We start from the raw sequence: 27,081 nt of genomic DNA, 5'->3' as shown, positions 1-27,081 counted from the left end.
AGTATATGCAGTTTGAACAACTACATCGGAAGGTGAGATAGAAAAACTATTTTTAAAAAGACCTCGGCTGAAGACAAATAACATTCTAATGTATACGTAGTCCGTATCGCTAACTCAGGATGCGAGATACAGAGACCGTTTTCAAAAAATCTCAGCTCAAGACAAAAAAAACATTCTAACGTATAGAGGCGGAACGATGATTTCAGCTAAGAGAGTTCAATATCTAAGGAAAATCTAATCAAAGGGGGTTCAACACCTATTATAGATACATAAAAATAATTCTAATCATATGTAAATAGTATAATTTTCCGTCGAAGGAGGTTCGGATGATCCCCTACCAGAGGACTAGCTCCGCCCCTGCTAATGTATACGCAAATTGTACCAATATTACAGAGTTTCCAAAAAGATCTCGACTCAAGATAAAAAGTATTCTGAAAGATGATATAGAGATACTATTTTCAAAAGAGCCAGGCTAAGATAAAAACATTCTAGAAAAAGACGTATAATATATAATTATAACAATAATAAAAAACATAAATATAGCCAAAATAAAATTTGCATCATAGTATATATAGTTATATTCATTTCCACATTTTAGCTTCTTTCTTCCACCTCTAAAAACTAAAATCTCTTTATTTGCTTCCAATTCGCCATTGACGAAAATACAAAAAAAAACTCAAATTCTCTCTTCTTCAGCTCTTCGATCTTTCTCTGGTATGTTTTTTTTTTCGCATTATTTATTAATTTAATTTTCCCTTTTTTCCCTTTTTAGTTTTTGTTTTTGTTGCTTTGATTGGTTTAGGGTTTGGATTTTTTAGGAATTTTAGTTTTCCGATCGTTATTGAATTGTTTGTTTTGAATTTAGTTTATTGGATCTTATTCAAATTCGGTTTGATTATGTACTGGGTTTTTGATAATTAATTGATATGATTTTTTTATTTTTTAATTGTTGATAGAATAAATTTAATTGGGGTTTAATTGCTTACTGGGTTTTTGATAATTAGTTTGTATGATTTTATAAAAAAAAAAAATTAGTTTCAATTATTTTATAAAAAAAATTAGTTTTTTTTTTCAATTGGGTTTAATTATTTTATAAAAAATTTGGATTTTTTTTTTCAGTTGGGGTTAATTCTGGACTGGGTTTTCGATTACTAGTTTGTATGATTTTTGTTATATTTTTCTGATATTTTTGTTAGTTTATGGTTTTTTTAGTCAGTTGGGTTTAATTCTGAACTGGGTTTTTGATAATTAGTTTATATGATTTTGTTAATTTTGATTTTTAAAAATTGGGTATTTGGGTTTAAGTCTGAACTGGGTTTTTGGTAACTAGCTGATTTTTCCGTCTGTTTCTAGCTTTGGTGGACACAATTACCTACCTAGTATTTGTTACCGTGTGAGGTGACACATGTCCTGTGGATTTAGTTGAGGTGCGCGAAATCTAATCCTGACACCACGATTATTAACTAAGTTGCGTGCGCTCTTCATTTTCAGTGGCGCACCCGTGTCGGATTCTCCAAATATACACTACTTTTGGAGAATCCGAAACGCACCTGTTTGACATTTTTGAAGAGTCCGAGCAACATAGATAATCAAATAAGAAGAAAAAATTTACTACTTGATTTGTTTTCTGTTATTTTTTTCTGAAGTTTTTGTTAGCGTATGTTTTTTCGTTAATTGGGTTTAATTCCTTACTGAGTTTCTGATAACTACTCGATATGTTTTTTTTTTTTTTTTTTTGTTTGGGATTGAGGTGGAGTAGTAGTAGTAGTAGTCGTTGTTGTTTATAGACTTTGGACTTTAATTGTTTTTGGGAAGTTTGATGGGATTGGGGTTTATTAGGAATTTTATTTATGTGGATTTCAATTTAAAGAGTTTGGCTAATGATTTATCTTAAGGAAGTTATGATTTTTATTGCTATAACGAAAGCAATCATGCCTCAGTTGGGTTCTAGTTGAGTCGGTTCTGTGATCCTCACTATATATTTAAATGATTTTTTCCCGTTCTTGATGAATTCGCGGTGTGAACTAAAATCTGTCAGTTGGGAAGGTTGCATTTTTTGCCAATGTACTATGCATTAGTGTGAGGATTTTTCGGATGTGTTAAATGCAGAATTCAGTGTGTTTCATGCTTCTAGCTCTCTGGAACATTTCTGTAAAAAAGTGTAATTTGTAATTTATTTGGTTCATGTGAAGTTGTAGGGCGAGAAATGGCTTCAAGTGCATATGAGGAGGCAGGGACAGCAAGGTCTTCGGAGGAGTTGTCAAGTGTGCAGCAGCAATGCCAAAATAGTGAAGCATTGGCGGAATGGAGGTCATCTGAGCAAGTAGAAAATGGAACTCCATCAACTTCGCCTCCTTACTGGGATTGTGATGATGACGACGATGCTGGTATGGTGCTTGCAATCTCCAAATCCTTTACCATTCATTCAGATTTATGTTTGTTAATCGATGAGTCCTGAACTTCAAGATATTTGACTTCATAGTATTTGCTTCAGTATTTTAATGACATACACTTGGTAAACAAGGTTATCGGTTTCTTTAGGACTTCTGTTTTATATGCTAAAAGTGAAAAACTGTGTAGGAGTTCTATTGTTGATTGTGGAGGGCTGGACTAATCAGCTAATTTTACATTTATGTAGAGTTATCTGGCCTGCCAGAATCCGTTTTCTTTTTCCGCCTGCTAATAAGTGAGGTGCTTTACGCGCTTCATTTCGGAAAGTGTTCTTTCACTCTGTAGTATTGGAGGCTTGTATCCCACTGTCTTCGAGTCTTTTCCAGAAAGAGTATTAATCACTTCTTTGTATTTTCCTTGTCCTTGGTGTCCTTGCCTAACACTCCCAGCTTAATACAATGGTGTTTGCAAGGACGTGGAGTTGGAGATGTTAGTTAGAATTATACATATGTAGTGATAGTGTAAACTCTAATTGAGAAATTAGTGGGCAGACATAACATCACATCAAAGAATTTGATTTCTTAAAAGTTATGACAGGTGCTCAGGATAATATTATTAGTGGACTGGTGTCAACATTTGTTGTATACCGTACTGAGTAGTGTCATATAAATTATGACTAAGGGAGTAATTTGATTGCTCTAAAAATGAGTGTCAGATTGTTTATGTGAACCAGTCAATATTGCCTATAAGATTGATTACCCAAGTGAAAATACTCATTTCTTTTGATTTCACTTCAGATGTTGTTGATTATGGAAATTAATTCTTCCCCCTACTAGTTTGGGGGTGAGTGAATGTTTCTGTATGGCAATTAATTCCTCGGATTTCGGTATCTGGGTACAATATGGTGTTCTGAGGTGGAATCATGATTTTACTCTGGGTAAAATCCTGAAAATTTGCTGACTATTCTGATAGACAAAGAATTATGTTCAAACCTACTTGTTTATCTGTTTTACTTCATTTGTATTTTAAATGATGAATCTCTTGTTCTCTCTTACACATACACTTATTTCTTTTGAAGAATGTAGATTATCAGCGACTGATCTGGATTCGGTTATCAAAAAAAATTATCAGTGACTGATCTTGGATACATATAATAAAAGTTTCCTTGTGAGCACGATTTGAAGTGTCTTATTGTTCGTCTTATCTGGCTATGGATCTGATGATGTGCTAGACCAAGTTTAAGATTTTGTACTCAGTCCTCAAGAATAGCCATTTGATATTAACTTGTCCCACTCCCAAAAGGATGTTCAGAACTCTTACCCATCATTAGCTGTAGTTGCCTTTGCATTTAACACGTCTCATTTGAATAAAAGTCGATAGCCGGGGGTCTATCGGAAACAACCTTTCTACTTCATCAGAGGTAGAGGTATGGACTGCGTACATCTTACCCCCCAGACCCCACTAGGTGGGAATACACTGGGTTTGTTGTTGTTACTCTCCAACTAAGTGATTTGGACTAGAAATTGTGAATAGTTCATTGACAAGCATCAGGTTTCCAATTTGCTTCCTCTCCTCTTCTACTGCATGAAGCTCTTCAAAGTCGTCAAATTATCAAGCCTTCTTTTGCTGTCCCTTTTCTAGTCCCCGATTCAAAAGTGGACAGTCTTATGGATTTCCATTTTCCACATACAAGGTCTATTTGATTTTATAATATTTTTTTTGCGGTGTTTGGGCCAGCTTGCGAGCACCACGACTAATTCTTCGGGAGGCCTGCCACCTCCCACCAACAACAGGTACCAAGTTCCAGGTAACTCTGTCCACCTAGGCTAGGGACAAGGACAGATGGAACAGATGGGAATAAATCTTCTAATGTCTCTTTTTTTTAATATAATTATGGACGCTATTTCTGCTATCTTACATATTAGCGGTGATGTCAGGCGGATTGTACAATATTTGGAAGTGCCAATATTGACTCACAGTCACCAGCCCTTACCGGGTAAATCAGACGGGAACTTCTTAGAAGACAAAATGACAATAATAAGAATGGTTTAAGTAGCATAGTTGCCATAAGGCCTTCTTCTTTTGGGTGTACCGCTCTATCAACAGAGCTAATCTCATGAGATCCAATCATACTCTGGCTTGAAAACTACTTTTTTTTTTTGACAATGCTCTGCATCCATTCTGTTGTTTTACCATTTCTTCATTTTTTTTTGGTTTGTACAGCTTTAAGCTGTATGAAAATGAGGCAACTCTTTGGTGCTAGTTACAGTCATATGGCTGACATAAAGGTCTTAGCCATGCCTTGTGCGGGGATATTTGAGGTGTATTTGTTTCATGTTTTTTGGCTGTTTTTCTTAGGTTAGTAAAAAAAGTTATTGCAATTAAGTTGCTTCTTCACAATGACTCCCTTTTTAAAAAAAAAAAATCAACATAAAATGTACCACACTGCCTACTTATCACTTTTCCAGCTACATGAATTTTATAACAAATAGAGAGATAAAAATTTAGAGGATTTAGGTCCATGATATATCTGATGCGTCTTTTGCCTATGGGGTAAAGACATGATCCTTGAGGCATAATTGAGAATTTTCTTTTTTGTATGGAACTCAGTGGCATTCTTATTCAGTTATCCTCTTTTTTTTTTTTTTTAAAAGAATTATTCAGTTATCCTCTTTTATTGTCTTCAGGCCCTAAACCTTCTGAGCTATATGGGAAATATACGTGGAAGATTGATAAGTTTTCACAAATTAACAAGAGAGAACTTCGGAGCAATGCATTTGATGTTGGCGGCTACAAATGGTATGATGTTTTTGTGAAGAATTATTTTGTTAAACATACTTATTTGGCTACCATCAGTTAACCTCTTCTGTAAGCTCATTTTTATAACTGCATTAGAATCTTATATAAAAAAGTCTTCCATGTGTACTCTATATTATTAGTCAAGTACTGAGAATAGATTAAGACAGACTCTGAGAATGAGAGTAGACGAAAAATATGATTTGTGAATTGCTTGTGTGGTTTCTCATCATCAGCTGATATTACATCTTATATTTACTCCTGTTCCTGTTTCCTTCCTCTTCTCCATTGTTTACAGATTGGAACTTGCTCTCAAAAATTCATGCATTCCTTCCTTTCCAAATAGTCCATCATAACTTAAGCATATTCTTATAACTCTTTTTTTTTTAAAAAAATATATTTGAATTACTTAACCGAATCCTCACACCTGTACCCGTACTCCCAAATCTTTTTTTTGTTTTTTGGATCACATAAACGTATTTCTTTCATAAACAAGGTCGAACATGTGACCATATACCCATACCCCCACATCTGAAAATTTCGATTATGGAGGATCAGACCTCTAGATCCACAAGGAGCACAACCATATCGAACACCCACACCGGAGTCTGAGCAACTTAGGTTTGAGGCAGATGGTGGCTGGCGAAGTAATTATATTCTTGTTATATTGATCTAGAGGCTGGTGATGTTATCATGTTTTCCACTCTCATTATCATAGTGGAAGTTCCTTGGGGAAGTGCAATAAAAGTAGCATCTGCTTATGATATGTTTGTTTTCTTTAATTGAATGGAAATCATCAGCTCATGAATAAAGAGTCGCTGACAAATTTTACTCCCAACTGTTGCGGCAGGTACATTTTGATATATCCTCAGGGATGTGATGTTTGCAACCATCTCTCTTTGTTTCTTTGTGTGGCTAATCATGACAAGCTCCTTCCAGGTGCGATGATGTTGTGATGGTTTATTACAAACTATCTAGATAGTGATGTGAGTTGTGGTTTTGACTTCTGATGTTTCATTCTCTATTTTGATAAGAACAGGATGGAGTCATTTTGCACAATTCACTATAGCTGTGGTGAACAAAGACCCAAAGAAGTCCAAGTATTCAGGTTGGTTTATTGGGTGTGTTATTTTGGAATTGATTTATTGGTTTCATTTGTTCTCACATTAATATACAGTTGCAAATTTCTGCAGATACATTGCATCGTTTCTGGAAGAAAGAGCATGATTGGGGGTGGAAAAAGTTTATGGAGTTGTCGAAAGTTTTAGATGGTTTTGTCGATGCTGATACGCTCATAATAAAGGCTCAAGTTCAAGTAATCAGGTACAAATCATTTTTGTTTGAGACTTTCTAGATTAATGTTTTTTTCTCGTCACCATTACATGGACAAGCAGGAGACTCTTCTAATTTTGGATATTAGGTTCCCTTTAATGCTGCTCACGGTTGTACACTTAACTTGCATCTTGAGCCAGGAAAAAGATAGCCTTCTTTGATTGTAATGTGATTATTAATTCATCCCTCATGCTTTCATCTATCTTCGTCCAAATGCATATACCTTCTGTTTTACCTTAAGTGGTATAGCAGGTGTGCTATAGCGTGCTTCTTCCACCTCATGGTAGATGTCAAAGTGATACCTGATGTACATTTGTGAATTGGGTGTAAAAGGTACAGTCCGAGCCTTTTTTCTTTTTTTAAAATGTACAACAATAACATACCCAGTTTATTCCCACATAGTGGGATCTGGGGAGGTAGAGTGTACGCAGACCATACCACTACCTCGGGTGAAGTAGAGAGGCTGTTTCCGATAGACCCCCGGCTTAGAACCGATAACAGACTAACAAACACAAGCTAAGTGCAAAAATAAATTAACACCGCTACCCACAAGATAATACTGCAGCCACAAGATAAAATTAGAACTATCTAACCGAAAGCAATGACATCACATAGCACCACAAATAAAAACTACAGACACAAAAGAACGCATCCTTAATGTCACCGACGCAGTCTCACCCCCTAACCCTCTACCCTTTTTTTAAAATGTATGCATAATAAAAGAAGCTATAAATTGTTTGATCTCAAGCATAGATGTGAACATCCCATAACTATGGCATATGACCCGAGGACACGAAGTATGTACATCACTAGGTTTCCAAAATTTCTATTTTGTTTAGCTCTACATAGATTATCTATGTAGAAGTTATACTTGCACACTGTCTATGTTACAAATCTTAGTCATGCAATACGTCAATCTTTTTTTCCTCCATCCGATTCATCCTTGTGTTTCTTATCCTTGTAATATTATACTATTATAATTTGACCTTGCATATCATAGGACATAATTTATGTGCCCTTGCTGCATATTGTGAAGTTTGAACCTATTAACAACTTGACCATTGTAAGACCCAGCAAGATTTGGAAGGCTCCTTTTGTTTTACATAAATCTTCAAACTTAGTTCTGCTTCTGGATGCGTTGCAGTTCTTTTCTGACTCCTTTCTGAGAATGGATTACTGTCTTTTATACTATTTCACAGTGAGTTGTTCCTAAGCAGTGCCATTCATGCTTGAATGGGTCTCAAAATAGTGATTATTGTATTATACTGCTATGCTCCTTGCAATGCTGAACCTATGTTCATTGTTTGTAGGGAAAAAGCAGATCGTCCCTTCCGTTGCCTTGACCGTCAATATCGAAGGGAGCTTGTTAGGGTATATTTGACTAATGTGGAACAAATCTGTCGCCGTTTCGTGGAAGAGCGGCGAGTAAAGCTTGGGAAGTTGATAGAGGATAGAGCACGATGGTCAAGGTAGGGTGTCAATTTTCTTGAATTTTGGCAATGTTTTGTAGGCTTCTACTTTCTATAAGCCTCTAGCATCTTGGTTTATGCTCTCTGTTGGATCTAGTCTATCTGGGTTGGTTGTGGCCAGTGACTCCTGGTTAATGCTTTTATGTCGAATAAACCGTGTTCTCCTAATCTCCTTGAGAAAAATGCTTTAAGATTTTTTTGTCTGTCTTGCACTGGTATATTTCTCAGCATTTTCACCTGAACTTAGTGACTACTTGTAATGAAATTTCAGCTTCTGTGCTTTTTGGCTGGGCATGGACCAAAATTCTAGGCGCCGCATGTCCAAGGAGAGATCAGATTCAATTTTAAAAGTTGTTGTCAAGAGCTTTTTCATAGAGAAAGAGGTTACTTCTACTCTTGTCATGGACTCTCTTTACAGTGGGCTTAAGTCTCTTGAAGGCCAGACAATGGGCAAGAAAGGTAAGGCAAAACATTCGGATGCAGAGGAACAACTGGTTCCTATTGTCCGCGTGGAGAAAAACATGTTTGTCTTGGTTGATGATGTCGTGTTATTGCTTGAGAGTGCTGCATTGGAGCCATTGCCTCCAAAGGATGAGAAAGGTCCTCAAAACCGGACAAAGGTGAGTGACCGAATGCCGTTGTTAAAATTATAAGCCAAGTATATTCTCATGACATTTGTTCTTGTTCTTTTATATGTCTATTCCTTTATGGTTAACTTATCTTGTGAGCTACTTGTAAACTTCGGCTTGTGCTCTGCATGCTTGCTATTCATCTTTCTTTTTAGCAGGTGACATGTATCCATACCACAGAGGCATTTGCTTATTGAACCATTGCCTTTTCTTTCAGGATGGCACTTCTGGAGATGAGTTTAACAAAGACTCAATTGAGCGTGATGAGAGGCGCTTAACTGAATTAGGCCGTCGCACCATTGAGATATTTGTCCTTGCACAGATTTTCAGGTAAACTCTTCTAATCATTTATTTGCCTATCTGTGACACTTATTTGTGATAGAATGCTTAAGAAATGTCGGGAACAGAAGTTTCTTTTTGGCATTGCTATTTTAATGGTTAGAACTTAGAGATCTTTGCTTTTTAGTTCACATGATTTTGGCTGGATCCAGCATGAAATTGTTTTTAAGTCTAGATTGATCTGCTTCTTTCTTGATACCTATTTTCTAGAGACTTGAGATGTACTGAGGATTTTTCTTGGTTCTAATTTGGTCTATTTCCTCTTTGATCCCTCGTTCTCTAGACGTGAGATGCACTGAGGATTTTCTCGGTTCTATTTAGCAAATTATATATTAAATCTGCATTTGCTATATTTTTTTTTGTCCTTCTTACTTGATCAAAATGTATATATTGCTACATCCTTTAATATATCTCATCTACAACTTATGTATCGTTTGACCCACGGTTGGATAACGTACGTTTCCAGCAAATCAAAATATCTTTTCCTTTCGTAATTCAGTTTCAGATTTGGTCCAAACTAATCCAGACCTTGGTAGTGAGCCCTCATTCAATCATCATGATACTTTGGCCAAAGGAGGTCCAAGCGTAGACTTCTCTAGTATTCCCTTTCTTAGAGACTAAAGGTTTTACATGTTATATGCATGCTGATGTCATGATTGGTAGGAAACCAACATTTGAAGCTTAATTTCTATATCAGATCAGGTAAAGGGGATGCTCATATTATGTGAATAGTCGCTCAAACATCCATACAAGTTAACTATATGCATGTCGTTAATGAAATTGATTTTGTATCCAACCGGTTAATTCTTTCTGTGCTGGACAAATTGGTTTGTATAACATAAATAGTTAATCAGTTGCATCAGTATCTGCATTTTCCTCATTGTGAGGGACTATAGTCTTCCGCTTCTAAATTAGCAGGAGTTTGTTATCCTTGCATCTGTTAATCGTTAACAATGACCTTTTTCATTTATCTTTTTGTAGTAAAATAGAGGTTGCCTATCAGGAGGCAGTTGCTTTAAAGAGGCAAGAAGAGCTCATCCGTGAAGAGGAAGCTGCTTGGCTGGCTGAAACTGAGCAGAAAGCTAAACGAGCATCTGGAAAGGAAAAGAAGTCCAAGAAAAAGCAGGTATTATGTTTCATATGATCTATGTACAAATTTTGCTTTAAGAGCTATGTTATCGTAGTAACTGTTGTCAACAATTTATTCCCACAAACAAACAATCACTTTGTTGGTTTGTCCAATGGTGCGAGTTTGGGATTCTTAAGTGGCATCTCCTAGTTGAACCGTGGAATCCCCTGGACCGAGAGTTTAGAAAAGATTGAAAAATCATCAGAAATCGCAATTAAAAATCATCAGAAATCGCAATTCTTTTTTTAAGCCATTCATCTGTTTGTGATGGGGTTGGAAATTAGCTGCTTGAGTTGTTTGGTGTAGAAACAAGCTATGCAGGGATTGTAATACAGGTGAAGTAATGCAGAGATCAGTAATGCAATGATTTTTTTTTCGCAGGTGTTTTGTTCTTTTATCTGAATCAAAATAATAAAGGTAGTTTTTGTCTTTTGGCATCTAATCTATGTATTATTATTACATATGATATTAGGTATAGAATAGTACACCAGGATTAGCTATGCAAGATTGAAAGTACAAATCAAAGACTGGATAAAGCAATACTAAAAAGATCTACAACAACAAACCCAGTGTATTCCCACCTAGTGGGGTCTGGGGGGGTAAGATGTACGCAGTCCATACCTCTAAAGAAGTAGAAAGGCTGTTTCCGATAGACCCCCGGCTCAAGTCACGAGATAAATACTAAAAAGATCTAAATAATTTAAATCAAACGAGTGCTTAATGTTATGTAGGGTAAGAAATGAGCTTTGGAATTGAGTTCTTTTTATGTACATTGTGTGAACAGAAGCAATCTCGATTTGGATCTATTTGTCTACGAACTCGAGCATCTGCCGTAGGTAATTATTGCTTGAAAATCTCGTCTCGGGCTCTCAGTATTTGCTTAAATTTTGTAGTTCTTGGACATATTGAAAATTTCATATAGTGACCTCGTACCACCTTGCTTTTGTTTTCTTCGGAGATTTTTAAATAGGTTGACTGGTTGAGAACTGCTTAACAACAATTAATTGTCTAAGCTTGTTGAAATGATGAATGCTATGTAGAAGAATCAAATTGTTGGTGAAGATCCTTTCATTTCATCTCGTAGGGTTTCCTCTGCCCCTCTTCCAACCGAAAAAGGAAAAAAGAACATTAAAAAATGAAAGAGAGAGGGAGTGACGTAAAACTGTAATCATTCTTAGTAGAAGTGGACATAAAATTGTTTGGAAGCACACAATTTGTCAATTTCCTTTTTTAGTGTTTAGAGCAAAAATATTTATGCTTGTCGCTTAACAAAGAGAGAGAGAGAGAGAGAGAGAGTATTTCAGAATAATGTTATCTATGAAGTAGTATCTTTTCTTTGAGGATAGATATATTCATCGTGATTGCTTTGTACGTCAGGCTAAACAGAAGCGGAATAATCACAAAACAAAGGATAAGGCTAATGATGAAAAATCTGCTGTGGTGGAGCTATATAAAACTGATCAGGATGGACGTATTTGTGATGGAAATGAGTACATGAATGATGTGCAAGAAGCAGTGCTTGCAAAACCAGATGTACTGGAAGCAGTATCAGATGTTTCTGATTCAATAGATTGTGTTCCAGAGGTTATTAATCCCGACTCTGATGGCAGAGATGCAAGTCCTGTCAGTTGGGATACTGACAGCTCGGAAGTTCATCCTTCGACAGAGACTAGCTGCAGTGGGTTAAGTGACCTTTCAGCAGTGCAAAATGGGTTAGCAGGAAGGAGAAGTCCTTCTGTAATGGATGATAGTTCATCAACATGTTCCACAGACTCAATTCCGTCAGTGGTTTCGAATGGGCCTTGCAGATGGACATCTTCAAACCAGAAAAATCAGAAATCACCCAGCAGGTAACCTTTTTTTCTTCCTTCTCTTTGGGGGGTGGGAGTGAGTTATTCTAAATATATTTGAAATGTTGGTTGTATTTTAAATCGTGATGCTTTAACTTTTCAGAGGGAGAAACCAAAGAAACAAGTCAACCTGTAAAGCGGCCGATTGGGCTAGTGAAACACTGAGTCAGCCGTTAGATGCTGTTTCGGATGCAGGGAAGCTAAATGACACGAGTTGTAGGGCGCCTGAAGCTGAGTTTCAGTCTACTGTGCTTTTATCGAGTGAGCAGCGAGACGTGAAGAAGGTTGTTATCTTCCCCGTACGCCTTCGTTTTCTTCTTGAGAACAAGCTGATTTTCTTAAAATACTTTTTTTTTGGTTCATTTCTCTCCCTCTTATCTCTGATTACTTCACAACATTGATGATTTATACCTTTAAATGCCCCTCTTTCCGTCACATTTGTTGCATGGTTAACTAAAAAAGAAATGCAAGAAAAGAAAAATCTCTTTGGAAACTGGGTGTCATGGTCTTAGTGTTCATGTAAGGAATAATTGTTCTGAAAATTCTGGTAAACCACCTAAGATGCATATACCTTTCCGATTATGAGTTTATAGGAAATTTCTTTTCTGTCGATGCTATGTTGCTGTTGGTCTTCCTGTAGGAAATAATTTCTTGCTACTTTCTTAATCTGAGCAGGAAGTAGTAGTTTCGCCACAGAGGGAGCCGAGGCAGACCGATACTGAGAAACCTTCCAAAGAGAAGTCAAGTGTCCAGTCTTCTCCGAAAAGTCCTCCAAAAGATGCACGCTCTGCTGTTCAGCAAAAGTCACCGGTGAAGATCCCAGTCACAAGTGATCCTATTTTGGTTAAAAGATCATCTTCAGATGGTCCCAAGCTTGCTGATAAACCAGCTCTGGTGTCTAATCCATCTGAAACTGCTGTGATGCTGAAAGCTGATCCTAATAAAACCATAGAGCAAAGGGTCAAGGATAAGCCGGTTCAGGCCGCTTCTGTTACGGCTGCCAAGGCCCCGTCTCAACAAGCAACAGTGTCTGCTACAACAGAAAGTTTCAAATGGCAACAAGTGCCTGCCATGTCTAGACCTTTGTCTGATCCTTTAGTCCCTGGATCTAGGGCTGCTGCCCCTGTTGTTTCCATGGTTCAGACAATGCCATCACTGGCTCGTTCAGTGAGTGCTGCTGGCCGATTGGGTCCTGACCCTTCAGCAGCAGCACACAATCTTACGCAGTCCTATCGGAATGCAATTATGGGTGGTAGTCCTGCTCCTGGAAGTCCAGCTAGTTTTGGTCAACCTCATTCTCCAGTTTCTGCGGTTAACTCATCACATTCATACTCTCAACAACCTCCAGTGATTTCTGCGCCGTTATTTTTACCACAAGGCTTGGAAAGAGCAGAACCTAGTTCTGTCAGACCAAGCTTTTCATATGGAATGGTGAATAGTAACGGCAACTTGCAGAATGGACTGCAATGGGAGCGTCCCCGAAGGGATAGCAGCAGGAGTATGCCACAAAGTCATCCTTCTGCATCAAATGGAATTAGGAACTTTGATATGTTCAGGGCTGTAAACAGCAGGACACATGATCACCTTCCTGATTCTCTGGCATGCACGTCTGGACGTCAAACCCAGAGTGTATCAGCTGATGAATTTCCTCATCTTGATATTATTAACGACTTACTGAACGAGGATCATGGAATTGGAAGGACTTCTATGCACGACTCGCGCTTTCAAAGCTTTACCAGTGGGTTGCAGCATCTGAATCACGGGTTTGCATTCCCAGGTGATATCAGCTCGCCAGTTGATCTAAATCCCTCATCGAGCTCTTGTAGGTTTGAACGATCACGAAGTTATCACGACATGTTCCAGCATAACTACTCAGGAGGCCTTTTCGATAGTGCTAGTGATATGATTCTGCAGACTGATCCACGCCTTTTGAACAATGGTCATCATCATATGGATGGGTTAGTTCCTAACCAGTGGCAAATGCTGAGTTCCGATCCATCATTTCTCGGAATGAGGAACGGGACCATTGATGGTAGTCACCCATATCCCGGCCCAGACTACTCAAACTTGTCGTGTGGTGTAAACGGGTATGGAGTATTTAGGCCTTCAAATGGCATGTGAAAGCTTCTACTTACGGCGGAGCCTGGCCTCGAATATTTACGTCCTTTTCCTTTGTAATAAGGCATTTGATTGAGAAGAGCCTTTTGGTCTTTACAGAAAATGTTTTGTATAGGGTGATTCTGCTTCTTTGTTTCAAATTTTTAACTTAAAAACCATGGCTTTGCTATTGCTTCACATATTTGAGTATTTGACATTTTAGAAGTTTGGTCTTTTTTTATTCCTCAAAGTTTGATGTATGCTATTGATGCTTTGCCATTGTTAGATGGCATCAGCAGGTTGAGAAATTAGTTTACGCAGTGGCGGAACTAGGATTTTCATCAAAGTGGTCGATGAAGTAGGTTGAGCATCACGAGGTCTCCGGTTGAATTTCATAAGTAGACATATGTCAGGTGATTTCATTTCGTCTGTTCTATCCTTGGCAAATGGAGTTACTTGGTACCTGTGTGCAAGCTGCTAGCTCAGGACGCCACTAGTGGTCAATGACGTCGGTTGAGCATCATGAGGTCTCCTGTTCAATTCTATATGTAGACATACGCTAGGTGATTACTTCTCATCTGTTCTAGCCTTGGGTGGATGAAGTTACCTGATACCTGCGTGCAAACTGGCTCAGGACACCACTTGATGTTGGTTGAGCATCATGAGGTCTCCCGTTCAATTCCCCATATAGACTTACGCCAGGTGATTTATTCCCATTTGTTCAACCTTGGGTGGATGGAGTTGCATGATACCTGTGTGCAAAGTGGCTCAGGACACCACTAATGGTCAATGCTGTCGGTTGAGTATCATGAAGTCTCCGGTTCAATTTCCTATGTAGATTTACGTCAGATGGTTTCTTCCCATCTGTTCTACCCTTAGGTGGATGGAGTTACTTGATACCTGCGTGCAAGATGGCTCAGGACACCACTAGTGGTCAATGATGTAGGTTGAGCATCATAAGGTCTCCCGTTCAATTTCCTATATAGGTTTACGTCAGGTGATTTCTTCCCATTTGTTCTACCTTGGGTGGATGGAGTTACCTGATACCTGCGTGCAAGCTGGCTCAACACACCACGATTACATAAAGAAAATGGATTCACTTCTATTATATATAAGTAAAACCACTCAGAAAAAAATTATCTTATATATAGTGTAATTTTTTAACAAACGTAATGGATTCCGGTCCTTACGACAGCCCCTTGGTTCTAACACATTATGGGGCTATGGGGTCATCTGAACGGGTTGAACTCGTTAAATTTAAAATCGAGAATTCGCCTCTGTTTTTTAGTATATTATAATTTATGAAGGTCAATTTTGACAATTTTTTTCATAGTAAGATGAGAAGATTCAAATTGTCACGTCTGAAAAATATCTTTAAAAAAGTGTTTTAAAGTACAGTAATAATTAGTTAAACATTTATTTTTCAAAGCATGAAACAAAACATTCAATTACATGTGTAGAAAGTCTATTAGTTATTAGGTAAAATTAGGCCAAAATTAACCTTTTAAATTGTGATTAGTTGAACTTTAATACATCCATATTATAAAAAAATGCATGCACTAAACTTTATTAAACCTTCTTCAAATGAAATACGTAGTGTTATAATTACTTTCTTCTTATCCAATCAATGACTATAACGAGTACGGTGGAATGAATAAGATCTCTTTACTTTTTACCAACGGGGGCGAGTTTGAGTTTCGGTAAATGGAGACATTCCTAGCAACGTTTTCCTCCTTTAGTGAGTCCTACGTGGTGTGAAACTGCATTGTTCGGTCAATTGATTTGACTACCTTAATGTACCGATTCTTGAATGTCAGTTATGGTTGAGGTGCGAGTCGAGTTTCGGTAAATGGAGACATACCTAGCAACATTTCCCCCTTTAGTGAGTTCTACGCAGTGAACCTGAATTGTCCGGTCAGTTGGTTTGACTACTTTAATGTACCGATTCTTAAATGTCAGTTATGGTTGAGGTGCAAGTTCGAGATTCGGTAAATGGAGATATAATATACCTAACAACATTTCCCCCCTTTAGTGAGTTCTACGTAATAAGAATCTGAATTGTTCGGTCAATTGGTTTGACTACTTTAACGTACCGATTTGAATGTCAGTTATGGTAATATATATATTCATATAGGTCATTCTCAGATTTTATACATTTTTTTCTCCAAGCAAAGCTCTTTCCATCGCAAGCGCTTATTCGCCTTGGTCTTTCAATAAGTGGAGATAAGAAAAAAGCGTTCATAATAAATACATTTAGAGTTTTTTCTCGATTCATGCACTTTCACCGTAGTGTTCGAGTAGATACTGTTGCTTTCTATTGAACCATAATATCATTATATTTGATTAGATCATCGAATCTTTTATTATTTTTTTTGAGTTTTTTTTTAATGTTTAATTATACACATGTCTCACACATCTTATATTTAAAACCCCAAAATTAAAAAGAAGACTATATAAGAGCCTTGTGTTGCATGCACTGATTTAGTTGAACATAAAAATTGCATGGAAAATAAATTAATACACATGAGTAGCATTATTTGTTTTCTCAAAATTTTTATGTTGCCATCAAATATATATAAAAAATAAAAAACAATAACATATTCAGCGTGATTCTATAAGTGCGATCTGAGGATACTGGTGTACACAACCAGTGTCGGAGCCAAAAGTTTTAGTTATGAGTGTTAAAATATAAAAACTACATAATCAGTCATGGGAGTCAACAAACATTATTTATACATGCAAAGTTTTAAAGGGTGCGAGGCTCCGTCAATGTACGCAGGCTTATCCCTACCTTGTGATTACAGAGGCGGAACCAGCCTAGTAATAGGGGGCTCGTCCGAACCCGACCCTTTCAACAGAAAATTATACTATTAATACATGATTAAAATAATTTTTATGTATATATTGTAGATATTGAATCCCCTTCGATAAATTTTTCTTTAGATTTTGAACCCCTCAGCAGAAATTCTGGCTCCGCCTCTGCAGTTCTAAAGGTAGAGAGATTGTTTCTGATTCTCGACTCGAGATGTTAATGTAGCAAGTTCACATATAAATTAAGAATTCGATATCAAAATTCACAACCTTAAATAATTTTTTTTTTAAATCTCTATTTACATCATAAGAAAATGAAACAAACCAAAGAATTTTTAAAAAATATTGAAGCAATATTACAATAGCAAAGAATTTAATTAATTTACAAATACTATATCAAGGAAACTTTTCAATATTCTAAGTTTTCTTAAGCACCACGAAACCTCCATGAATATCCATGTCATTGCATGTGTGGACCCTACGTACCAAAACTCTACTGCGATGACGATACTATTAAAATGATCATGTGAAAAAATATCTCGATGCCAGGATGATAATAACAAGTTATATAAACCCATCATAACTTTTATACGAGTAAAGCATCCAGTATCCTCGAACTATGAACAAATTTGCTATGACACATTCCAACTTCATGGGGTCCCTATTACCCCTGAACTGAATTTTCGAGTATTTTTATCATCTTTTTTAGCTGACATGACGCCTTTGACGTAGGCCCCATTTTATGTAATAAAGGTGTCACGTCAGCATAAAAGGGTAACAAAAATTTGGCACCTTTTGTCAATCTTTTCGGCTGAAATGACACTTTTGACGTGGGCTCCATTTTATGTAATAAAGGTGTTACGTCAGCACAAAAGGGTAACAAAAATTTGGCACCTTTTGTCAATCTTTTTCGCTGACATGACACTTTTGACGTGGACCCCATTTTATATAATAAAGGTGCCACGTCAGCACAAAAGGGTAACAAAAATACGCTAAAATTGAATTCAGGGAGGCAATACGACCCTTGTGAAGTTGGAGCATGTCGTAGCAACTTTGATCATAGTTCAGAGAGGTACTGAATGCTTAACACAAAGTCCTTTGGAATTTCGTGTTTTTTTAGTAGGATATGTACAAGGGGCACGAGCCGGGATGATCTTCGCCCTGACTCAAGGGCACGAGCCATCGCGGCCCGTGCCGGGGATGTTGGTGCATGGAGAGGCACCAGAAGGTGGCACAGGACCCTTAGGCAATGATGTCAAAAGTGTCTTTTCTTGTTTCAACCATTTTTTCATATCCAATGGCCTTGATGCATTTGCTAATAATGAAATATTTAGAGTAGTGAAAATGGAGAATATAAGTAATAATGTAACAAATCCTTTAAGGAAAACCATGATATATATATATATATATATATATATTATGGAATATTAGTATGAAAAAGAACTTTTTTTGGACTTTGGTTAATTTTTTTTGGTGATGGAGAGAGTTTTGAAGGTTTATAAGAAAGTTTAAAGAGGTTGTTGAGTTTTTATAATGAGAATTGAATGAAAATACAAGGTAGGTTAGACATATTTATAGGCAAATAATATAGATATAGACATATGGTTTGGTGTTCAAAGACTAAGAATTTCTTTGAAGTTTACTTTTAATATATTATCGTGAAAGTTGCTACGACACACTTTTAACTTCGGATCCTATTACCTTCGAACTCAATTTGAGTGTATTTTTGTCACTCTTTTGTGCTGACGTGACGTGACACCTTTATTACATAAAATGGGACCCACGTCACAGATGCCACGTCAGCTAAAAGGGTCGACAAAAGGTGCCACAACAGCTAAAAAGAATGTCAAAAATACATTAACATTTAGTTCAGGGGTAATAGAACCCTTTTGAAGTTGAAGTGTGTTGTAGCAAATTTGGTCATAGTTCAGGGGTACGTACTAGATGCTTTACTCTCTATTATATAAAAATAATTTGACAGTGTAAAAATTATTTACGTTCGCAATGTATATTACTTAGACAACTCATTTCTTTATATATGTATTTATTAATTAAATTTGACTTTGAAAAAAAATGTGTTTTTTTAAAGATATATGTTATTGACTTGGCCATATGGTTATTACTAGGAATGTTGAATTAAGAATTTTTAAAGATAATATTTCCTGCTAGACTTTTTTGTACTTTATTATATACATGTTTACTTGTTTAAATAGTATACTTTTGACGTGGAAAATATGAAATGTACGAGGTCCAGGTTTAAGATGAAGACCAAGAAAAGAGAAAGTAAATATAAAAATAATTTAGGTTAAACAATTATTTAGTCGATAATAACAACATACTCAGTATAATCTGTTTAAAATTATTTTTAAGGTTAAAATTATTTTTTATATATCTTTAGTAGATATTGAAACCCCTTCTGCTAGTTCGTATGTTCACTTCTAAACCTTTTCAGTGAAAATTCTGACCCCGTCACTGCTGTACACGCACATTAATCATACCTTATGCAAATCTGAATTGATCGAATCGGTACATATCGAATACTAGATGATTTTTAGAAAAAGGAGAGAGTATATATATATACTTTCTTTACAATATTATATTGTTAGCATGACTAGTTGAATGATATCAAGTATATACTCCTTTATTTTTAATCAAAGTTTGAGGTTTTAGTCTTAGGTATGAAATCGTCTTTGTTCGAAATAATTTTTTTCTCGATGCATGGTTTTATGGTGTGAATCTAAATTTAATCGACTTTAAAAATAATACAGATATCAAATATCTGGTGAGAAACCATGAAAATATTATTTTTTTTCTTTTGTAGGAAGGGGTCAAAATTATTATTATCTTCTTCCTTCTCCATGTTTTTAGTCTTCATGTGAATAGCAATATTCCTTCTGTCTCATTTTATGTGCATATTTTTTTATATGCCACCTTATTATAATTATAAATAATAATTTTAAAAGTATTCTCTTTTTAAAAAATATCATGTTAAATTAAATGATGTCAGATAAAATGAGACAGAGAAAGTATAATTTCTTGTGTTAGGTTCAACATGATATTAAAAAATTAAAATATAACACGATGACTAATTGCATACGTCAACGACGTTGGATGACCAAAATCAATATATATGAAGAATTGACAATATAGTATTCAAGTTTGGAGTACTATGAAGAAATGGAAATTATTAAAAAAAAAAATATTGAAGTATAATTAGTCAAAAATATTGGTATAATAAATCATTAATCAAACACTATGAGAGGTGAATATATATATATATATATATATATATATATATATATATATATACATACATACATACATACAACAACATGTATTCCCACGTAGTGAGTGTGGGAAGGATGGAGTGTACGCAGACCATACCAATACCTCAGGTGAAGTGAGAGGCCGTTTCCGATAGACCCCCGACTTAGGACTGATAACAGTATAACAAACACAAAACCTAAATACATATAAATATATATATATGAGAGTTACACGGGTGTCTTTGGTGGCGAAGCTAAAGTTTTTATCGAGGGAATTTAAAATATAAAGAAATAAATATTCCTATCAAGAAAAATAATAATTGACATGACTATTTTATCATATTATTCCTATTCAATGTTAGGTCTTCGAAAATGGATTGAAAAATAAGTAATTAATGCTAATGATAAATATAAAGAACTTTTTTTGTTGATATATTAAAAGTGACGAGAAAAATTGAAAATATATTTTTAAAATAGTAGACAAGTAAAAAATAATGAAGGAAATGGATGCATGCATATATTTCCGTGTACAAATAATTTACACGCTAAAGTAGAATAAATTATACCATATAGTAAAAATTAAGAATATAATAATAACCATCAATTAAATAAATTAATCTAATGTTCACATTATAAATTAAATAAGAAAATACCAGGAGGTAACATTGAAAGATCAAGTTTAATGGCAATGTTTTTTCAGTCGAGCTCGTCGTATCAGACTTTCCGAGTATACTTTAAAATTATGAGTTCAGATTTAATAGTCGTTGGAATGGTAGTGAAGTTTCATGTATACACGTTTATCGACATATGCAGAGTTAAGATCTTGAGTTTATGAGTTTTAAATTCTAAATGAAGAAAGTTACGGGTATCAACGAATTATTTATGTATAACATTAATTAAGTTGATATCGAGAAGTCTCACTTCAGATGTAAAGTGGCTCCTTAACAAAGACGACTTTATATCCAAAGCTTGAACCCGACATCTGATTAACGACGGAGTACTTACTACTCCATCACGACTTTTGAATTGATGTCGAGAAGTCTCACTTCAGAGGTAAAACGACTCCTTAACAAAGACGACTCCATATCCAAAGCTTGAACTGATTAACGATGGAGTACTTGCTACTCCATCACAGCTGTGGTACAAGAAGAAAGAAATTGCCACTATAGTATAAGTTTCAAGTAAGTCGTGGTGTCCGGACCAACTTGAACACACTTCAGTTAATTTCACGAGGTCCGACTACCTCCCACAACATATGTACTGGATAACTTTGTCGACCAAAGCTTGGATACTGGATTATATTATTGACCGCTAGGCCACACTCTTGGGTGCGATACCGACAAAAAGTATCTTTGTGAACATCATACTAAATGAAGCATAGTAATCTAAAGTTAATTCCATCACTTCCCAATTAACCAACAATATGTACTACTACGTGCAGGGTCCAGGAAAGGGCCCCACCACAAGAGTGTATTGTACGCAGCCTTACCTTGCATTTCTGCCAGAGGCTGTTTCCAAGACTTGAACCCGTGACGTCCTGGTCTCACACGGTAGCAACTTTACTAGTTACTCCAAGGCTCCCGGTAATGTGAGAAATCATTAAGCTGGTTCACTTGATGTGGCCTTGTTGGTGCTGCAAGTACTCAGCCACGGCGGAGGCAGCATTCGAGTTTGCTCATTCACGGTCTGTAACAACTGAGGGATTGCGCTATAAAGTTCCGCCATCTCATTCATCAGTCCATCTCCTTCACTTGAACCGCCACTCGACCAAATGCTGATCTTCGGTTGTAGTCCTCTGATAGCTTCGGCATTGAACTTAGCGATGTCCTTGTATATCCCTTCGTTAATCATCAAGTAATCCCTCAACGCGACATAACTTCCTCCAAACGCTGACAACAACGCGCTTATGTAAACCCTTTGTGCTTCTGCAAAAGCGACTAGTCCTTCGGCCTCTTTCATCTTGGTGTAGAGCATAACATCTGCAGCTTGTTTTTTCGCGTACGTTTCAGCATCTGATTCAACCTTTCGAGCCTCTGCTAACTTCTGTTTCTCATATAGTATTGCGTCAGCCGCTTTCTGCTTTTGGTAATACTTCCAATTTGCCTCTTGCACCTGGATTTTTACAAGCATATAGAATAAGATTTCGACATTCTAATTCTATAGATCACGACGACATACCACGAAGCCACTTTTGAGTAAAACATCAACCATAAATGCTTATCAGAGAAAGGTTAATTTCAAAGGCCTCGGATCCTTTGAACTGAAAAGTGAAGAAAAAATCGATTGAATCCCATTAGAAACGTCAATGGATTATAAAACAACTATACTTCATTTCATTTTATACGTTGGTGATTGACCGCACACCAAGTTTAGGAAAGAAAGTTTGTTTTGTACCGATCAAAAGTATCCTTAGAACTTCCGGTCTTCTAACATTTTTTTGACATTTCTATCGATAAAAGGGCATGTCCTTAAGAGTAAAATGGTAAGTACAAAATTAAAGAGTTATCAAATATATGAAAGCGTCATTCTTTTTGGAGTAGACTAAACAGATACGGGAAGTGAAATACGATTATAGAAATAAGATTCACCTTAACATGATATTCCACGTTAGCCCGGCTGAGGAATTGAGCCTTGAAGTGCTCGGTTTTCATCAAAGTGTTTCTTATCTCGACTTCTCGCTGCAACTCAGCCTCTCGTATTGCAACGGCTTTTTCAGATTCCACCTCTGCCATCTTCGCCTGCTGAGACCATGCTGCCTTTTTGGTTAAGAGTTCTGCATTCGCCTCAGACACTTCAGCTTCTTGCTGATTCTCGAAAATCATAACTTCTGCTCCCACCTTTATCTCCTCCATTTTACCTCGACCTTGTCTTTGTGCGGTTATTACTTTTGTCTCGACATCGATCTTTGCAGCGCTTTGAATTGTCAATCCTTCACTCTGTTTGGCTCCGATGTTGCCTTTCATTTTTGCCTCAGCGACATCAACTTTCGCCTTGTTTGCTGCTTCCGTTTGAATTTTCTGGCCTAAATACGAAAAGTACTCATGGCCTCTGACATCGACTAGTTGCTTAATGTTAGCGTTATATATGATAAGTCCAAATTGGTTGAGCTCCACCTGAACCTTTTCGAAAACTTCCCGCTTGAAATCTTTTGTACCTTTAAAGACGTCTTCCATAGACATTGAAGCAGCCAAGACACGCGTTTCTCCCTCAATGATACCTTGAACAAGCTCCTTGACATCATGAGAATCGCGCTGATGGAGAGAAAGAAGCCTCGCGTATTTGACAAGGCTGTTGTGGTCATCAGCCTGAGGACCAATAGTGAAAACAGCAGGGAGTACGAAAGATAGCTTTTCCGTGCTCATCGCATTGACTTCAAACGTATAATTTACAGGGCTAACATCAATTCTCGTGCATTTCTGAAACGGCAATACCAAAGCCTTCTTCACAATCCTCAACTCATCGATTCCTCGGCCGGTGATCACCAAAAACTCAGATGGCCTTGACACATGGTACCACATTGTTCAGTTTCTTCGTTGTTTCACCTCCTGAAGAAGTTTCTACAAACAAACTAAACTGGTTATACACCACGATTAAACTCGTAAAGACAACAACAACAACATACCCAATGTAATCCCACAAGTAGAGTCTGGAGATGATAGAGTGTACACGACCTTACCCCTAACTCGTAGATAGAGAGGTTGTTTTTGATAGACCCTTAAAGAAAATAACGAATTGACATGCTCTAAACTGTAGACTCAATACTAAAGTGCATTTATGTTCAATATGTGAATCAGTGCAATTTTTCGACATCAAATGTTCACATGAAGTTTCATTCCGGATAACTGATTCACATCAGTTTATGCAAACACAGGAGTAGATAAAAAACAACAACAACGTAACCAGTGTATTCAACATAAGAAAATGAAAATCAAGAAAGCTTCACGATTACAGCTTTATGAGCCATAGAGACAAATTCAGGATACACGAAGAAACCGTGCAAGCAACAAAAGCAAACAACAACAACAAGAAGAAGCCCTGGTGTAATCTCACGGGTGAAGTCTGGGGATGGTAGAGCGTATGCCGACCCTATCTATACCTTTGAGAAGGTAGAGAAGTCGTTTCCTATAGACCCTCGGCTGAACGAACAGTGAAAAACAAGGCAGTAGAAACAACAAGAAGAAACAACTGGCAGTGATAGGAATCTGAAAAATAGGAAAACAACAAGAAAAATACTATTACTCTAAGAAATGGAACGAAATACGCCTGACTACCAACCAACCTTCTACCCTAATTCTCGACCTTCACACCCTCCTATCAAGAGTCACTCGGTGAGCTGAAGTTACTCCATATCCTGCCAAATCACCTCACTCTAATACTTTTTAGACCTATCTCTACCCCTTCTCATGCCAGTACGGTCAACCTCTCATACCTCCTAACTGGGGCATCTATACCTTTACTCTTCACAATGCCTAAACCATCACAGTCTCACTTCGCACATCTTAACCTCCATGGGAGCCACCCCACCTTGTCCCTAATATTTTCATTCCTAACCTTATCTATACTACTATGCCCACACATCCACCTCAGGATCCTCATCTCCGCCACTCGCATATTATGAGAGTTTTTCACTAGCCAACACTCCGTCCCATATAACAAAAGCACACGATCATTCACCATATTTTCTTTGAAACAAATTACAACAACAACATACTTACTTACTGTAATCCCACAAGTGGGGTCGGGGGACGGTGGCGCATACGCAACCTTACCCCTACCTTCCTACATTGTAAAGGTAGAGAGGTTGTTTCTCATAGTACCTCGACTTAAGTAAAGCATATTTGATCTGAATCAAATTGAAAAAAAAAACAAAAAAAGGAAGCAAAAGTTGTAAGCTTTTTGGTCCATTGATGACTTGGGGACCACGAATGGCACCCAAGGGTGTGACAAAGTTACGTGGTATCTGTTGTTGGTGGGAGGTGGCACCTATCACCTACATCCAGGGATGGAGCCACCTTTCATCCAAGGGTTCATCGATTGCTGGTGGGAGGTGGCACGTATCACCTACATCCAGGGGCAAAGCCACCTTTCATCCAGGGTTCATCAGTTGCGGGTGGGAGGTGGCACATATCACCTACATCCACGAGCAGAGCCAACTTTCATCCCGAGATTCATCCGAACCCCATTCAACGAAAAATTATACTATTTTTACATCGTTAAATAGTTTTTTTTTATATATATAGCAGATGTTAAACCCCCTTCGACTAATTCGTATGTTTACTTCTGAACCCCTAAAATCCTGGCTCCACCACTACCTACATCTAGCCGAGATACGTGAAAACTGATCCAAACACCACAGTTATAAAAAAATAGAGCTCACTAGCACTGATTTCTCATACATTCAAGTATTAAATTAAACTATTTTACATGCAAAATCAAGACTAAAAATTAGTCAATCAAAGCTCCAAATTGATGGGAAAAAAATAATACTTGCCTTGATTTTTGAACTAAAATGCTTCTGAAAATTGCTGCAATTAAATTATTAATTAATTGCAATATACTATAAGAACAAGAATTATATTTATAGATTTTCAAGCCTACACGTTTCAAAATTGAAACCCTAGTTTAGCATAAAAGAAGTCCAAAATTGATGGAAATAGCTTAGCAAATGTTTGTCAACCAAACCAATTAATGCATGACATGTGTACGTGTCACATTTTATTTTTTGATTTTATCTCAAAAATAATATAATCTTTTTATAGTTAAAAATAAATTAGCTTTAAAAGTTTCTATTTATCTTTAGTGAGAAGATTTATAATTATTTAAATATCTAAATCCTCCTTGCCAAAAAAAAAATATCTAAGTCCTGCTCACATCGCTTTGACGGGTGAACGATCTAACTCTTGGAACATACTACAACCCTAGATGGCTAAGTGTCAACATCGAGGTGCCAAATCTTTTCATTGATGTGAGCTTTTGGATAAGATCAACTTATTATTCCTAAAATAATTTGTATTCGTTGAGTGATGACCATTTCACTTGACTTCGTCGAATTACTAAGGTCGACTTAATTTCGTCATTGCTCGATGGGTGGATCTTGCAGTAAAGCCCCCTTCTGTTTTTGTACTCGAGGATCAATCTCTGTCTAACTCGAGAAAACCTTTATACACTTTGTTATTTTTTTTTGAGGCCTACGCCTCGTAGAAACTGTCATTTGGCTTTCAAACAAATGAATCATAACAATTCAATACAATTTAAAAAAAAAAAAAAAAAAAAAAAAAAAAAAAAAAAAAACTAAACAACGATCATTACGTGAAGTTAAGTCATACTTTATTTCGAGATTCAAATAATATTAATTTTAACTAACATTTTAAAATATATTTTATTTTTCATAATATGACAAAAATTACAACTTATAACATAGTTAGAATTGTATCTTTCTTAGGTGACAAGTATGACATTATACTTAATCATTTAAATTAGACCTTTGTTTAGATGCAACAAATTTGTGCACCCTTATTTAAATACACTTGATTAATAAAGAATGATTTTTTTAATTTATACTAGACACTTATTATTACCTAAATTAAGGACAAGTAGTCATGCATAGTCTAAACTAAACCAATAATATATTTGTTCTCAATGATGTCCCCTAAAGAGTTGTCTTTGTTCCTTAATAAAAGAATTATTTTTAAAAAAAAAAAAAGATACCTTGAACTAAGTATATGTTCAAAATATATGAGAATATAAATTTCTATAACATGATTAATTAAAAGAATTTCAATTATTTAGTATTAAAAAAGTTGGAATTAGCAAGGGATAAATTATGTAGCTAAACAACAAAATTCATCGTTAATCCTATTTAGTAACGAATTATCAAAAGATTAATTTATTAACTATGAGCAATTTAGCAACGAAGTTCATAACTAATTTTATCCATTTCAAAAAGAATGATCTATTTTATTTTTTGTCTGT

General features: G+C 36.3%; 2 protein-coding genes across 9 annotated transcripts; one reads left to right on the top strand and one right to left on the bottom strand.

Annotated features, from left to right (window-relative positions):
- The first annotated feature begins 558 nt into the window (after positions 1 to 558).
- LOC107868459 (TNF receptor-associated factor homolog 1a) lies at positions 559 to 14,257 on the top strand. Of its 3 annotated transcripts, none has more exons than XM_047410501.1 (13): positions 559 to 714; positions 2,193 to 2,387; positions 5,079 to 5,190; positions 6,038 to 6,126; positions 6,227 to 6,295; positions 6,381 to 6,510; positions 7,830 to 7,988; positions 8,260 to 8,608; positions 8,835 to 8,947; positions 9,938 to 10,082; positions 11,463 to 11,935; positions 12,039 to 12,219; positions 12,611 to 14,257. In XM_047410501.1, the coding sequence occupies exons 2-13, from the start codon at positions 2,207 to 2,209 to the stop codon at positions 14,054 to 14,056; spliced, it is 3,447 nt and encodes a 1,148-aa protein (XP_047266457.1). In that variant the 5' UTR covers positions 559 to 714; positions 2,193 to 2,206; the 3' UTR covers positions 14,057 to 14,257. The 3 variants fall into 3 exon arrangements, with proteins under 3 accessions (XP_047266457.1, XP_047266459.1, XP_047266458.1); XM_047410502.1 differs by having other exon boundaries at positions 568 to 714; positions 2,199 to 2,387; XM_047410503.1 differs by lacking the exons at positions 12,039 to 12,219; positions 12,611 to 14,257 and adding an exon at positions 10,467 to 10,502 and having other exon boundaries at positions 11,463 to 11,572.
- Positions 14,258 to 21,382: 7,125 nt separating this feature from the next.
- LOC107868460 (flotillin-like protein 6) lies at positions 21,383 to 25,899 on the bottom strand. Of its 6 annotated transcripts, none has more exons than XM_016715156.2 (3): positions 25,601 to 25,899; positions 22,698 to 23,666; positions 21,383 to 22,221 (listed from the first exon to the last, which is right to left on the bottom strand). In XM_016715156.2, the coding sequence occupies exons 2-3, from the start codon at positions 23,625 to 23,627 to the stop codon at positions 21,709 to 21,711; spliced, it is 1,443 nt and encodes a 480-aa protein (XP_016570642.1). In that variant the 5' UTR covers positions 23,628 to 23,666; positions 25,601 to 25,899; the 3' UTR covers positions 21,383 to 21,708. The 6 variants fall into 6 exon arrangements, with proteins under 6 accessions (XP_016570642.1, XP_016570643.1, XP_047266456.1 ...); XM_016715157.2 differs by lacking the exon at positions 25,601 to 25,899 and adding an exon at positions 24,825 to 25,178; XM_047410500.1 differs by lacking the exon at positions 25,601 to 25,899 and adding an exon at positions 24,829 to 25,178.
- Positions 25,900 to 27,081: the final 1,182 nt, after the last annotated feature.

Source organism: Capsicum annuum, chromosome 4 (assembly GCF_002878395.1).
Source record: "Capsicum annuum cultivar UCD-10X-F1 chromosome 4, UCD10Xv1.1, whole genome shotgun sequence".
Classification (NCBI taxonomy): domain Eukaryota; kingdom Viridiplantae; phylum Streptophyta; class Magnoliopsida; order Solanales; family Solanaceae; genus Capsicum; species Capsicum annuum.
Note: the sequence above shows the minus strand (reverse complement) of the source record. Positions and strands in the feature narration are given on the sequence as shown.

What these genes read in the sequence shown, in the direction of transcription:
- LOC107868459 (XM_047410501.1), top strand. Translation starts at nt 2,207, where the DNA reads ATGGCTTCAAGTGCATATGAGGAGGCAGGGACAGCAAGGTCTTCGGAG. An exon ending in TCATGACAAGCTCCTTCCAG is followed by an intron (nt 6,127 to 6,226) that starts GTGCGATGATGT and finishes TGATAAGAACAG; the next exon opens with GATGGAGTCATTTTGCACAA. An exon ending in GATAGAGCACGATGGTCAAG is followed by an intron (nt 7,989 to 8,259) that starts GTAGGGTGTCAA and finishes ATGAAATTTCAG; the next exon opens with CTTCTGTGCTTTTTGGCTGG.
- LOC107868460 (XM_016715156.2), bottom strand. Translation starts at nt 23,627, where the DNA reads ATGTGGTACCATGTGTCAAGGCCATCTGAGTTTTTGGTGATCACCGGC. An exon ending in ACGTGGAATATCATGTTAAG is followed by an intron (nt 22,222 to 22,697) that starts GTGAATCTTATT and finishes GTAAAAATCCAG; the next exon opens with GTGCAAGAGGCAAATTGGAA.